The sequence below is a fragment of the Ursus arctos genome, unplaced genomic scaffold, assembly GCF_023065955.2.
Source record: "Ursus arctos isolate Adak ecotype North America unplaced genomic scaffold, UrsArc2.0 scaffold_10, whole genome shotgun sequence".
In the NCBI taxonomy this organism is placed as follows: domain Eukaryota; kingdom Metazoa; phylum Chordata; class Mammalia; order Carnivora; family Ursidae; genus Ursus; species Ursus arctos.
The window spans coordinates 56,604,036-56,616,843 of NW_026622764.1; the positions used below are offsets into that span (position 1 = coordinate 56,604,036).

General features: G+C 37.3%; 1 protein-coding gene across 2 annotated transcripts in view; it reads left to right on the plus strand.

Moving 5' to 3' along the window:
- The window catches only part of CDADC1 (cytidine and dCMP deaminase domain containing 1), a 49,007-nt gene that overhangs the window by 2,275 nt on the left and 33,924 nt on the right, over positions 1-12,808 (plus strand). For both annotated transcript variants that reach the window (XM_026493252.4, XM_026493251.4), the window contains exon 3: positions 5,269-5,343. In XM_026493252.4, the coding sequence (XP_026349037.1) occupies positions 5,269-5,343 (75 nt within the window). The remainder of the gene's footprint in view (positions 1-5,268; positions 5,344-12,808) is intronic.

The window sequence follows — 12,808 nt, forward strand, 5'->3', positions numbered from 1 at the left end:
GGAAAGCTACATTTGCACTGAGACATGAAGAATGAGTAGATATTTACCAAGCCAAGGGACCCTATATGGAAAAGCGTGGAGGAGTGAGAGAACTTGTGATCCTCATGGGGGAGGGTGAAGTTGGGTGAAGAGAAGAGACTGAAGATGAGCTTGGAAAGGTATATAAGAATCAGAAAATAAAACATATTGTATGCCTTGTAAGGGAGTTCAGATTTTTATAAGGACTACACTGACGAATTTTAACAGGGAATTAAAGATTTAACTTTTTAATGATTAGGACTTTATCTTTTTAAAGCACTTATAGGTTCACAGCAAAATTTCCGGGAAAGTACACGGATTTCCTGTATACTCCCTGCTCCCCCCTACATGAATAGCCTCCACCATTAACCACATGCTCTCCAGTGGTACATTTGCTACGGTTGAGGAGCCTACGTTGACGCATCAGGATCACCTTGGTGCTGTGCATCCTGTATACATCAAATGTAAATGACATGTAGCCATCATTATGGTGTCATACAAAATAGCTTCATTGCCCCAGAAATTCACCTCTTTATCTTTTCCCCACCATCCCCAACCATGGCAACCACTGATTTTTTTTTTAACTGTCTCCATAATTTTGTGTTTTCCCAGAACATCATATAGTTGGAATCATACAGTAGGATGTAGCCTTTTAGTTGGTTTCTCTCACTTAGCAATATGGATTTAAGGTTCTTCTGTGTCCTTTCATGGCTCGATCACTCACTTCTTTTTATTGCTGAGTAAGGTCCATTGCCTAGATATACCATATGTAATTTATCCATTCACCTGCTGAAGGATATCTTGGTTGCTTCCAAGTTTTTGCAGTTATGAATGAAGCTGCTATAAATATCTGTATGCAGATTTTTGTGTGGATGTGAGTTTTCAGCTCCTTTGGGTAAATACCAAGGAGCGTGATTGCTGGATTATATGATAAAGAGTTTTGTCAGAAACTAATAGACGGTCTTCCAGAGTGGCTGTAGCATGTTGCATTCCCGCCAGCAATGACTGAGAGTTCCTGTTGCTTCACATCCTCTCCAGTATTTGGTTATGTCGGTGTTCTGGGGCATTCTCATAGGCATGTAGTAGTATCTTGTTTTAGTTTGCATTTCCCTCATGACATGTGATGTGCAGCATTTTTTCATATGCTTATTTGTCATCTGTGTATCTTCTTTGGTGAGGTGTCTGTTAGGGTCTTTGGCCCATATTTTAGTCAGGTTATTATTTTTAAGTTTTGAGAATTCTTTGTATATTTTGGATAACAGTCTTATATCAGATGTGTCTTTTGCAAATATTTTCTCCCAGTCTGTTGCTTGTCTTCTCATTCTCTTAACATTGTCTTACACAGAGGAGAAGTTTTCAATTTTAATAAAGTCCAGTTTATCACTGATTTCTTTCATGGATCGTTCCTTTGTAATATCAACATCGCCATCGCCATCCCCAATGTTATCTAGGTTTTATCCTATGTTATTTTTTGTGGAGTTTTTTAGTTTCATGTTTTACATTTGGGTCTGTGATCCATTTTGAGTGGATTTTTGTGAAGGGTGCAAAGTCTGTGTGTATATAGGGAATTCTCTTTTCCTGATAAAATGCTAAATCTTGGAGTAGTTTTCTCCTCCAATTACTATGTGAAATGTTTAAAAAATAGCAAAGCATTTTGTATTTTTACTCCCTATTAATCACTCCCTTACCCCCCACCCTGGCTCCATATATTATTAATGACTTTGAGAAGGTCTTCATTTCCTTCATGATTTTGAAGTCTTTTATTCTTTCGGCCTCTTAGTAGCTTAATACTATTTTATCAAAGTGGAAGATTTTCAAACTGGGTTTTTTGGTTTGGTTTTGGTTTTTTTGCAGATAAAATTGTCTTGAAGAGACAGATTAGAACAAATGCTTAGAGATTTAAGATTTTTTATTTTTATTTTTTAAAGATTGTATTTATTTGAGAGAGAGAATGCGCATGTATGTGAGCAGTTGGGGGGGTGGGCAGAGGTAGAGGAATAGAGGGTCTCAAGCAAGCTCCCCCCTGAGCACGAAGCCTGTCACGTGGCTCTACTCGGGGTGGATGTGAGGCTCGATCTCACCTGTGATCATGACCCTGAGATCATGACCTGAGCCAAAATCAAGAGTCAGTTGCTTAACTGCCTGAGCCACCCAAGGACCCCGAGATTTAAGACTTTTTAAAAGCACATTTAAAAAGCTGGGCTTCTTAGAGATTTGAGGACTAATTTTGAAGACACCTTTTTTTAAATATGAAGATTAGATCTTATTTTAATTCATATATATATATACACACACATGTATTTATACACACACACACAAACATATTATATATAAAGAATAAAGCCTCTGCTGAAATTAAGTTCTTTTCAACAGGAATATGTATGAAATAAATTCAGTATTAATTGTACATTATGTTCATAGGGTTGAGTAAGATCTTTTTCCTATTAAGAGAAGAAAATGTTCTTTAAGCTAAAATAAGAAGTTTGTTTCACTTAAATTCTTTATTCTGCTTCTGCTATACAAATAAGTCACAGAAACTCTAAGATGCAATTTGACATGTAATTATATTGGAAGTACTGCCTTTGACATTTTACCAACCTTTTGTCTTCTTTAAATATTTTTGTTACCAAAGTAATGTATGTTTATTATTTATAAAATGGACTGAAGAAAAAAAATTTTTCATAGTTTCACTATCTAGCGACTACTGACATTGTTGTGCTGTTTTTCAATCTTTTCTCTCTCTCTCACTCTTTTTTTAAGTTATTTGAGATCATTTACTCTGGATTCAACCTTTTTCACTTAAAATAGGAAAATGCTTATGCTGTAATACTGTTAGCCACATTGGAGCAGCAACTTAGTCTAATGGTTTAAGAGTAGCCAGTGGTTTTGTAGTTAGCCTGCCTGGGTTCAAATCTGGACTCCACCTCTTACTAGTTACGTAATCTTGAGTAAGTTACTTTCCCTCTCTCAACTTCCTCATTCCATAAAATGGAATGTTACTGGTACATACTGGTACATACGACAGGGGGCTTTTATGAAAAGTGGACGAGTTAGTATTTGTAAAGCTCTTAGATAGTGCCTGGCACAAACTGTACTATATGTGTTTGTTATTATCCTTTTAATGTTGGCGTAACAGTCCATTGTGTGGATGTACCGTGTGTATTCCCTTAGTACTGGACATTTAGATTGTCATTCATTTTTACCAGCCTCAGTGTATTTTAACTTATATCCACTTCCAAATATGACTGATACCTGAGATTTTCTATGTTGTCAAATATTTACACTGAATGGATGCTCTTTGAGGATTGTTCAGCAAAGTTTACATTAAGTATAAAATCCAATGATTTTTAAGACTCCAGCCCAAAACTAGATAAATGAGTGGGAGAGAAACTAATTGTTTTTGAGACTTCTTGGTAAAAGCACAGTTAACTAAAAGTTGTAGAATAAAGGTTAGCACCACTGAAAATGGCCATCATTTTAAAATAATAATCTCTCCTATTGGTTCATAGTTTTTCATTTTAGTTAAGTTAAACATATCTAAATTGCCTGAATGTTACTGTAGTATAAGAATTAGAATAAGTGTATTGTTGCCTTGTTTTTTACACATCATTTCTGTCCCTCTCTCCCATTTCTTCCCATTGTTTACTTGCTGTACTTTTCCAGAACAGTAACAGGGTAGCATTAATGGTTAAGACAATGGACTTGGACTCAGGTCCTGGCTTTCCCATTGACTAGCTATGGAGTTATTTAATCTCTTTCAGCCACAATTTCTTCATTTCTAAAATGGAAACAATAGGGACTACTTTGTAAAGTTATGAGGATTAAAGGAGATAGTTTAGAGCCTCGTGCTTGGGAAACACTGTTAGGTACTTTATTATTATCACTCATATAATCATCACCACTACTGCCATCTCATTCCCACCATTCCGCTACCAAGATCACTTCTTCCACTTCTGTTGTGCAGGAATAGAAATGTGATTTCCAGGACATGGCTTTCCTTGTCAACTTTTTAGAGGTTATTCCTTTTCTAGCATCCAGCATTTGTTTCATAAGACTGAATTCAACATTCACCAAGTTTACCATTCCCACTTTCAAACTTTCTCCAATTTATTACATATCCCTCCTACCAGGGCTCGCAGAATCCTGCTATATCGTTCTGTCTTAATTATCGACTCACTTCATAGTCACTCTCCTGTGTCGTAAGCTCTATAAGGGCTGCATCCTGAGCAACTAGGTCTGTGGCTGGCGCATAGCAAGGATTCAGTAAATATTTGTTGAATTAATAAATGAAGGAGTTTAGCCCCTGGCTCAAAACTTTCCAAGTTTTACTTTTAGAAGAGACTTGTGGACATCCATATGTTAGTGTCCTATTGCTTCTGTAACAAATTACCACGAAGTTGGTGGCTTAAAACACATATTATATGTAGTTATTATCCTACAGTTCTGGAGGTCAGAACCCGAAATGGGTCTCACTAGACTAAAATCAAAGTGTCAGCAGGGCTGTTTTCCTTCTGGAGGCTCAGGGGAGATTCCATTTCCTTGCCTTTTCCAGTTTCTCAAGGCTGCCCACTTGCCTTGAACCCTGAACCTCTTCTTCCATCCTTAAAGCCAGCAGTGGCAGACTGAGCCTCATGTTGCGTCACACTGGCACTGACTTGCCTCTCTTTCACTTAAAAGGACCATTGTGATTACATTGGGTCCACCCAGAAAATCCTCCATCTCAAGGTCTGATGATTAGCAGCCTTAATTCCATCTTCAATCTGGCCATAGTAACAAGTGCCATAGCCACAGTCTCCAGGGAGTGGGACAGGCAAGTCTCTGGGGGACCACTATTCTGCCTATCACAGTCCATATCTAATGCCTTTGCTGCCTAGTTCCTTATTTTCCCACTTCCAGTTAATTTACCCCTACTCCCCTTTAGCCCTTTTTAGCTATGGCCACACTCTGGACTATTCCTTAAAACTGCCCAACTCCAAAATCTTAAACTACAGAATTCTATTTTCTGACCACAACTTTCAGTCCTTCTGTATTTTGGAAAAGTATGTAGGAGCCTGATTGTAAAGGCCTTATTTACTAAGTTAAGTAGTCTGAACTTAAACCTGAACAAATCGTGAAGTTATTGCAGACTTTCATCAGGAAAAAAAAAATGAATGATCCAAAACCAAGAAAACCAGCCTTCAAATAGGAAATATTGAACTAATTCTGTTTTGTGCACTAATCCTTTTTTCCCCTTAATCTGCTTTTAATTAGGAAAAGGAAGAGGGAAAGCATGGACCCTTAGAAGATAACGAAGAGATGGCCAGGATATCTACTGACAAAAAACAGGTGAATTTTTATGATTTTTTAAAAAGATGTGTTTGTAATAACAAAGCAAAAACAATGATATAAAGTAGAATAAAAGTCCTTCTTATACTCAGGTTTCCCATTTCCACTTCTAAGGCAGGTTCTTATATACCCTTCACGTCCTTCTAAAGTTCTCTATGCATTTACAAGACTATACATGTCTCTCGTTTAAAAAAAACAAACAAACCCAGATTATTTTATAATATGTTCCTACATCTTTTTTTTTTTAATTTTCAAATTTAACTCTTGATACATTTCCATATTAGTTTGCATACATGTGTTGACAAACACTCTTAGGCTGTTCTTTTACACGGTCCTCTCGTACTCCAGCACATCTTGCTGGTTTAAAGAATGCAAGGCCCCAACTGCTCTTTATCTAGGCCATTTCTCAGAGTTGTGTTTGCAGCAAGCAACCTTGAGGGTTGAACTAATGTCTCCCTCTGGGACAGAGAGGAGGTTTGCTTTCTGTCTGTGATAAAACAGCAATCCCCAGGTTCGGTGTTCCTTTCCTATAACACAACCCACTTCCTGTCCAGGAATCCATCTGGGCCATCTGCATGACCCCTGTGGGACTTGTGGGCAAAGGAAACATCACAAATATGGTGCTATATTGCTTGCTGTGCTGTGAACGATCAAGTTTTCTCTGACCCCGGAGTTTCATGTGTTCTGCCAGGATCCATGAAGCAGTAGCAGGCTGATTTACTAGCTTGTAAGAAGGGTAAAATTAAACCCAGACCTGATAAGATGAACTTTGTTCTTTTTAATATTGCATACTATTTCCTTGTTATTTTAATCTTTTGAATTTTCCAGAGAGATTCTGATTTATTGGGTATCCAGTGGAGACAAAACATGTATATTTTGAAAGAAGTTACCTTCATGATTCTGATGTGCATTTCTGGAGATCTCCTGATAAGTTCTGAGAGTGAGTCTCTAAAATGCCCAACAAGAATATAGAAATAATTTGTCTCTGAATATTTAGATGTTTTTAATTCTAAGAAAGGCAAAGGCAAAAAAATAGCGACTCACCACTTAATATACTAGTTTGTTTACCAAAACGCAGACTGTCCTCTTTTGCTTACATTTTAATGTAAAACCCTGTGACTAAGATAATACAGAGGCCTCGCCAAGATGTTAGCGAAGTGAAGCAGGATCCAGAACAGTGATTCACTAAGATTTAGTCTCCTAGGGGTTGCAGTGAGTGGAAGTGCAAAATGGAATGCAACTTAGGCTTTTATTTGCTTGTTTTGCTTTAAGTTTGGGATGGAAAAATCTTTGTCTCAAACTTGACATTTTGGCCTGAGCTAAAAACAAAATGAAAGATAAAAGGTATTTTCTGAGGTGAAGAGGACTCTAGACAAAAAAGTGTTAAATAAACTTAGCCTAAAAGGTTGTTTGTTTTTTGTTGTTGTTGTTTGTTTGTTTGTCTCTGTGCCTATGCTAAGGGGTGGGGGAGGGATAAAGATGGTTCTGATCATAAATTGATGAGTATGCTCCTGCTTATTAGGAATAGCTTTGGGGTTTTTTTAGGAATAGTTTTTTGGGTTTTTTTTAAGGTTTTATTTATTCATTTGACAGAGAGGGAGCTGCAGAGGCAGAGGGAGAAGCAGACTCCCTCCTGAGTGGGGAGCCCAATGTGAGACTCGATCCCAGGATACCCCCATCCCAGATCATGACCTCAGCCAAAGGCAGATGCTTAACTGACCGAGCCACCCAGGCGCACTAGGAATAGTTTGTTGTGGAAAAAGTGGAAAGTCGTTTGTGGCCAAGGTTTCTGGCTTTATTTCTGTCTACTTAACTACTGAGAAACTGTCTAAAGCTAAAATCATTTAATTGCAGCCATTTGCGTTTGTCACAATTGGTTCATTTTTATTTTATTTTATTATTTTATTTTATCTTATTTTATCTTATCTTACTTTATCTTATTTTATTTTATCTTCTTTTTTAAATATTTAATTTTTTTAAAGTAGTGTCTACACCCAACGTGGGGCTTGAACCCACAACCCCAAGATCAAGAGCTGCATGCTCTACCACATGAGCCAAATGAGCCAGCCAGATGCCTCACAATTGGTTCATTTTAATAAAATGAGCTCTAGCATGCTGAGATTTCTTGATAAGACCTTATCAGTTCTTTTCCAAAGTTATAATTGAAAAAGAAAAACTTACCGGAACTATTCAGAAGTAGATACTAACGTATACTTTGTATTTGGGGAACATAAAACTCTTAAGAAATTTTGGGATTGGAAGGGGAAAGGGCTCATAAACTCATGGTAAATTTAAAGCTTGTTTTAAAAGCCAATATAGATCTTTCATGTTTTAGATATATTTTTGGAAGTATATTTTGTAAAGGAAAGATTTCTGTATTCCTTTTAAATGTCCTTATAGTTTAGGAAATGGTTGGTTAACTCAGAAAAGGAATTCTATAAAACTTTCTCATTCTTCCTTTTTAGGCATTTTACAAAATATCATTCTCCATAGTTGCAAACATTTATACTCATAACTGAAACTGAAATTTGTCTGTTTTAGTTAATAAAGCTCTGGTCTGATCTATAAAGTAATTTCAAGATGTGTCCTGTTGGGGATAACTCTAGAGTAAATCCCTTTGAAAGGGAGTAGGGAATAACAGGTACCCTATTCTCAGCCCAAGTTCCGCACATACTGTAACAGTCAGTCCCAAACCCAAAGATCGGGTTTACATTCCTTAACTCAGAGTCCTTTCCTGTGAAAACAGCATAGACTATTTTGTGCCTTACATAGAAATGATTTTTAACTTGGTCTGTTTTATCTGATATTAATATTGTCACACCAACTTTTTCGATTAGTATCTGTGTAAGTTAGGACACTTTAGGTTTAAAGTAACACCTCTTTAGAATCCCAGCCTGTCCCGAGTCTCCAGGGCTTAGACGCAGAGTCCGCCCAGTCCCCGACCTGTGGGTGGGACCCTGCTGAGGGAGCTCAGGCTCACGGCTCTGGCTTTGAGTTCTCTTCGTTTTTAACACCTGAGTGGGTGTCTTTCTTTTGAGCTTGACGATGCATTTAAAACTTTTTTTTTTTTGGTAAATAATCTATGTATTGGTAGGAGGTGGGACCTAACCACGTTAGTCTAGATTGCCATAGTACGAAAAATTGGGAGAGCCAGTTTTTAGAAGGAAGTTGAGAATTATCTTTATTGAGTCAGTATTTCAAATTTTTTTAATGTTTTTTTATTATATTCTGTTAGTCACCATACAGTACATCCCTGGTTTTTGATGTAAAGTTCGATGATTCATTAGTTGCGTATAACACCCAGCGCACCATGCAATACGTGCCCTCCTTACTACCCATCACCAGCCTATCCCATTCCCCCACCCCCCTCCCCTCTGAAGCCCTCAGTTTGTTTCTGAGTCCATAGTCTCTCATGCTTCATTCCCCCTTCTGATTACCCCCCTTTCTTTATCCCTTTCTTCCCCTACCGATCTTCCTAGTTCTTATGTTCCATAGATGAGAGAAACCGTATGATAATTGTCTTTCTCTGCTTGACTTATTTCACTTAGCATTATCTCCTCCAGTGCCGTCTGTGTTGCAGCAAATGTTGAGAACTCGTTCTTTCTGATAGCTGAGTAATATTCCATTGTATATATGGACCAGAACTTCTTAATCCAGTCATCTGTTGAAGGGCATCTCGGTTCCTTCCATGATTTAGCTATTGTGGACAATGCTGCTATGAATGTTTCAAATATTTTAAAATTTAAGATGACCTCTGCTTTAGTTCTGCCTTTTACCATCTGTGGGTCTTTCAGAAAGTCACATAATCTCTTTGGCCTTCACTTATTCATGTATAAAACCACAGGGTTTTCTACATTTTTCTTATTACCACATAGAAGCTTGATACCAAATAGTTAGAGACTGGATGCTTTAAGAAACAAATCAAATCAACTTGGTTCTCCCCCTTTCCTAGGTTAAAGTGTATTTATATTTCAGTTGGACAAATTAATGAATAATTAAACACATCATTGTTCAGTTAAGAATACCTAGATTTAGAAAATTTCTGGTATAAAGCCAACATTAAACTTTCAGAAAAGTTTTTGGACCTAATGAGAAATGTTCAAACTGTGTTCAGATAAAGAACTAAATAAAACTTTCATTTTATTAATAAATCAAGTATAATCTATGATATAATCATTAGATAATGTTAAAAAAACAAAGTTCAACTGAGTAAATTTAAAGATCTGATTGCTTTATTCAGCGATTCATGCAACAAGCAACATCCCATCTAGTGAATAGAGAAGAGCTCTGAATCACTGCAAAAAGGGGAGACTTCTACAGGCAGAAGGGGCGGGAAAAGGAAATTGCTAGCAAATAGTGGATTGTTTCAGGCAAAGTTACTTTCGCTTGGGGTACTGCAGGAGTCGATCAGGTGAATTTCCTCACCAGCTAAGTAGGAAATTCCAGTCTGACTGGGTAAGATGATATTCCTGGGAGAGGCCAAAACCTCAGTTAGGTTGGGCATTAAGTCTCAGTGTGATGATGTGGGCTTGGCATGAGTGGCTCCATTTGGGGCCTGTTGTCGGTTGCTTGGACCCCTCCACCTGAGAAATGTGATCAAAACTAAAGGCATTAGCACCATCCCTGGCAGTTGCTCTGAAATTCTTACAGCTTTTGCTGATCCTCTGTGGTGATATTCACAGGTCATGAGTTTTGGTTTTGTTTTTGGTGTTTTTTTGCTGAATCTTTGTGGTATTCACAGACCATGACTTCAGGTTCACATTTTTAAAGTTGGTCATTCTCTTCATTCCTTTTCTGATGTTCCAGTCTTAGGGGGATGATTTGGTGGTTAGTGACTGTGAACACACATTGCAAGCTGTATTTGAGAGAATACAGCGTGCCAGAGAGACCACTATGATTATTATAAACAGGGCAATCCCCAATATCTAGAGTGCGTTTGGAGCTGTGGTCCCCAACACCCAAACCAATCAAAATTAAGTAAGTTAAAGGAAGACCCTGCTGAAGGAGTCACTTTCTTAAGCCAAGTGGCTCGTTCAGTGGTTTTATAGCTGAGTTTCAACTTTCCCACAAGCAGTAAGTGGTGTTGGTCACAGCACAGACACCTCCTTGTTCAGCCAAAAAATAATCAAGGCCCATGCTGTTACTGAGAACAACTTTGGCCAGAGGGTCTAAGGATTTTGTTGGGCAGCTGTTTTTTTAAGCTGTTTTTTTTTTTTTTTAAAGATTCTGTAATACTTTAAAGAGTTAAGGAGAGTTTCCTGATCATAGCCTCATTCATACTCACTCCTAACCAGAGAATTACAGTTCTGCCCCAGGGAGCTAATTTTTAATCACGTATGCCTCCTGTAATTACTTTTTGAGTCTGAGGCTCAGAATTGGAAAGGTGACAGCCATGGAAGCCAGGAAAATTTAAGGGTCTGTAGACTGTACGAGCAGTTTTTATTCTGGTTACTCTTGCCTCATGTCCCTCTCTTTGTGCAGAGCTTGGATGCAAGTTTCCCTGGGTTTGGGGTTGTTAACAAGAGGCAGGGTTTGTTCCGGAGAAGCTGAGGCATTGGAAATCAGGGAGAAGTTTGTGATGGGCAGAACTACAGAATCACCAGCATCAAGGCAAGTCCAACAATTGTTTGGAAGTTGGATTAACCCCTTTGTAATGGCCTGAAACACTATTATCTTTCAAGGCCAGAGCAAGGCAAAATGTGGACAAAATCATAAAGACCTTCATGCTGTAAGAATTAGGAGAAAGGGGGCACCTGGGTGGCGCAGTCGTTAAGCGTCTGCCTTCAGCTCAGGGCATGATCCCAGCGTTCTGGGATCGAGCCCCACATCAGGCTCCTCTGCTAGGAGCCTGCTTCTTCCTCTCCCGCTCCCCCTGCTTGTGTTCCCTCTCTCACTGGCTGTCTCTCTCTGTCAATAAATAAATAAAATCTTAAAAAAAAAAAAAAGAATTAGGAGAAAGGATGGTCAGAGAGGGAAGGAGGAATGGAAAGAAATATTCTTGATCCCACATCTTGGGAGAGAAAGCAGTGTGCCTCAATGTTGGCTCCTCTTCCTAGTGACTTTGATTTTGAGGTCTCCAACTTTGTCAAAAATATCAAAAGGTTTTAAAACACTTGGTCAAATAGGATCATAGGTCACTGTGAAACAATACTTAGTTATCTACTTTAACCATAGTGACAATTAAAGACTTCAAAGGCAAATACATAAAGTTAAATTGTTGTAAAAAAAATAACTTTTAATAGCGAAGAATCTGGTTTTTTAAGTAATCAAAGACCTGATGAAGACAACATGAAACACATAAGATTATTTTGAGAAGGCACAAAATCTTTGTTTTATGGGCAGATTACTTAAAAGGTAAAGAAAAACTTTTTACAATCTCTTATCAAGAACAGACCAATAGTCCGAGAAAACTTTATCCTTTTAACAAAGAGAAAACCAAATTTTAATTTTGGACCAGCTTACTTTTGCTATTAAAATACATTCATTTAAGTACTATATAGTGGCTAACTGAACATAATTTTAAAAAATACAGTCATTAAAAAAAAAAAACTTAATCTAATTTATTCTAATCTTAGCCAGCTTGATCACACACAATATTCCTTTCCAGGGACTCCTTTTCCACAAATCTTCTACAACCCTTTTAGTATCCCTTCAGATTTTGTCCTATGTCCTTCCTCTTTCCCATTCTGAAATAACCAGTCTCACTTTAGGACAAAATTACTTTCTTTTCCCTCAAAAAAAAATGCATTCCTAATGCCTTCTTTTACTGAAAACACACATCCTACTTTCCTTGCATATGGAGGGTTTTTTTATTATTATTTCTCGTAGCTTTAATTAAATAAATTAGAATGTTTAACCCTTAAGAGCCTTAATTTCCAATAAAAATAAGTAAACAATTGTGAATTATCTTTTACATTAGCATTCTGTGGCTTTGCAAAGTTATAAATACTTCTCATAATTTCTAGAAACATATGCCTGCTCGTAGTAAATTTTTCAGTGTGGCACAAAACATGTTTAATACAAACCCTAAAATGTTTAGCTCCTCTGTAAAAGGAAGCCAAAGAGTAGATAAACCCATGTTCAGTAATTAATGTTTCAGTCTTTCGTGTTATTGGAAATAATCTAGACATTCAGTGACTAACCATCATTTGATTTAACTTAGCAAAACTTTAAGGTTTCAGGTTACCAAAAAGATTAGGGGAAATTATTTTAAAAGTTTGCCCAAGAACTTTTATCTCACATCTATTTAGTTCACTTATTTTGAACAATTACATTTAGATTGGTTATGAAATTTCATCATTCCAAGTTATTTCTCTACTTGGCAGATTTTGTAACAGAGATAACATGAACTTTTGTGGCTAGTAAAGCCAGGTAGAATACAATTGTACGACTGCATTATATTCAGTGTTGCTAACTCTAAAGACATGTCTATTTTAATTAAACCGACAAACTTGAATTAGCCTTA